At 37.9% G+C, this 1,250-nt stretch overlaps 1 protein-coding gene across 1 annotated transcript; it reads left to right on the forward strand.

Annotated features, from left to right (window-relative positions):
• Window positions 1–362: 362 nt before the first annotated feature.
• Window positions 363–973, forward strand: LOC110874608 (calcium-binding protein CML38-like). Its single transcript, XM_022123155.2, has one exon. It carries the CDS (start codon window positions 425–427, stop codon window positions 851–853), a length of 429 nt encoding a protein of 142 aa, XP_021978847.1. The 5' UTR covers window positions 363–424; the 3' UTR covers window positions 854–973.
• The last annotated feature ends 277 nt before the right edge of the window (window positions 974–1,250 follow it).

Here is a 1,250-nt window from a genome sequence, read left to right on the forward strand (position 1 = left end):
TCGGTAACTAAACTTATTTTAAGTATTCGTAAAATTTACACTCGATGGTAACATAAGTGTTAATATCAAATATGAACCTACACTTTTAACATACTAGCGTCACTGCTTATGACACTTGAACGTTTATAGCCACATATACAAAGAGAGTAGACATCAAAAATGCTTTGACTTTGTTCAACCTAAGATGTAATGTTGATGTCACGATATAGTAATATCCGAAACGGAGAGGTCCATTCCAAATTTCTTTAAATTAAAATTATTATTTTCAACCTATCGTTTTCGTCAACCACGCGCTAAGGATAGTCTGGAACTGCAGCCCAACCCAATATATATAGCTCAACTTCTCATCAAGGAATTATCAAAAACGTAAATAAACAGTTAAGCTTCGTATATTCAGTTTTGGTGTGTAAAGCAAGTAGCTTTAATGAACAAACAACAATACAAACGTGTATTCACACATTTGGACCAAAATGGTGACGGTAAACTATCGCCACCGGAGCTCCAAGTTTGCATGGGGAAGATCGGTGAAGAGTTGTCGTTGGAGGAGGCAGAGATGGTGGCGGAGTTGATGGCCTCCGACGGTGTTGGGTTGTTGAGCTTTGACGATTTGGTTAAAGTGGTTGAAAGTGCAAATGAGGATGAGAAAGTGAATGACTTAAAAATGGCTTTTAAAATGTATGAAGAAGTAGAGGGGTGCGGTTGTATAACTCCCAAAAGTTTGAGGAGAATGCTTAGTAGATTGGGCGAGTCGCGAACTGTCAAAGAGTGTGAGTTGATGATCGCGAAGTTTGACCTCGATGGCAATGGCGTTGTTGATTTCGATGAGTTTCATCACATGATGGCATGCTCGTGACTCGTGAGAACAAATGTATTGATAGGTTGCATGCATGGTATGATTAACTGAGATGTATATTTGATTTAATCAATTTGTATTATTTCATTCTTATAAGTATCATAGTTGTTTCTGTGATTAGTGCATTACCTGTTGTTTTGTGTTTATGAGGATTCATTAATCCTCGAGTTGTAAATATCCCTTTGCAGTTAGTTGTATATACATACATACCCTTGTTATGGCTTTATCAACTTCATAATTTCAAGACTCGGTGGGTAGTGCATCGAATGGCAGCGTTTGCATAATTACAAGATTTTGGATTTCTATCCAAGTAGTTTGGTGCGTATCTCGGTATCGAGCACCCATGACCTAGTAGTCTAGTGGTTTGGTACTTGTCCTCCATAAAAGTGGTGTATGT

Source organism: Helianthus annuus, chromosome 9, assembly GCF_002127325.2.
Source record: "Helianthus annuus cultivar XRQ/B chromosome 9, HanXRQr2.0-SUNRISE, whole genome shotgun sequence".
Classification (NCBI taxonomy): Eukaryota; Viridiplantae; Streptophyta; class Magnoliopsida; order Asterales; family Asteraceae; genus Helianthus; species Helianthus annuus.

Coding starts and splice junctions, on each gene's coding strand:
- LOC110874608 (XM_022123155.2), top strand. CDS start 425: ATGAACAAACAACAATACAAACGTGTATTCACACATTTGGACCAAAAT.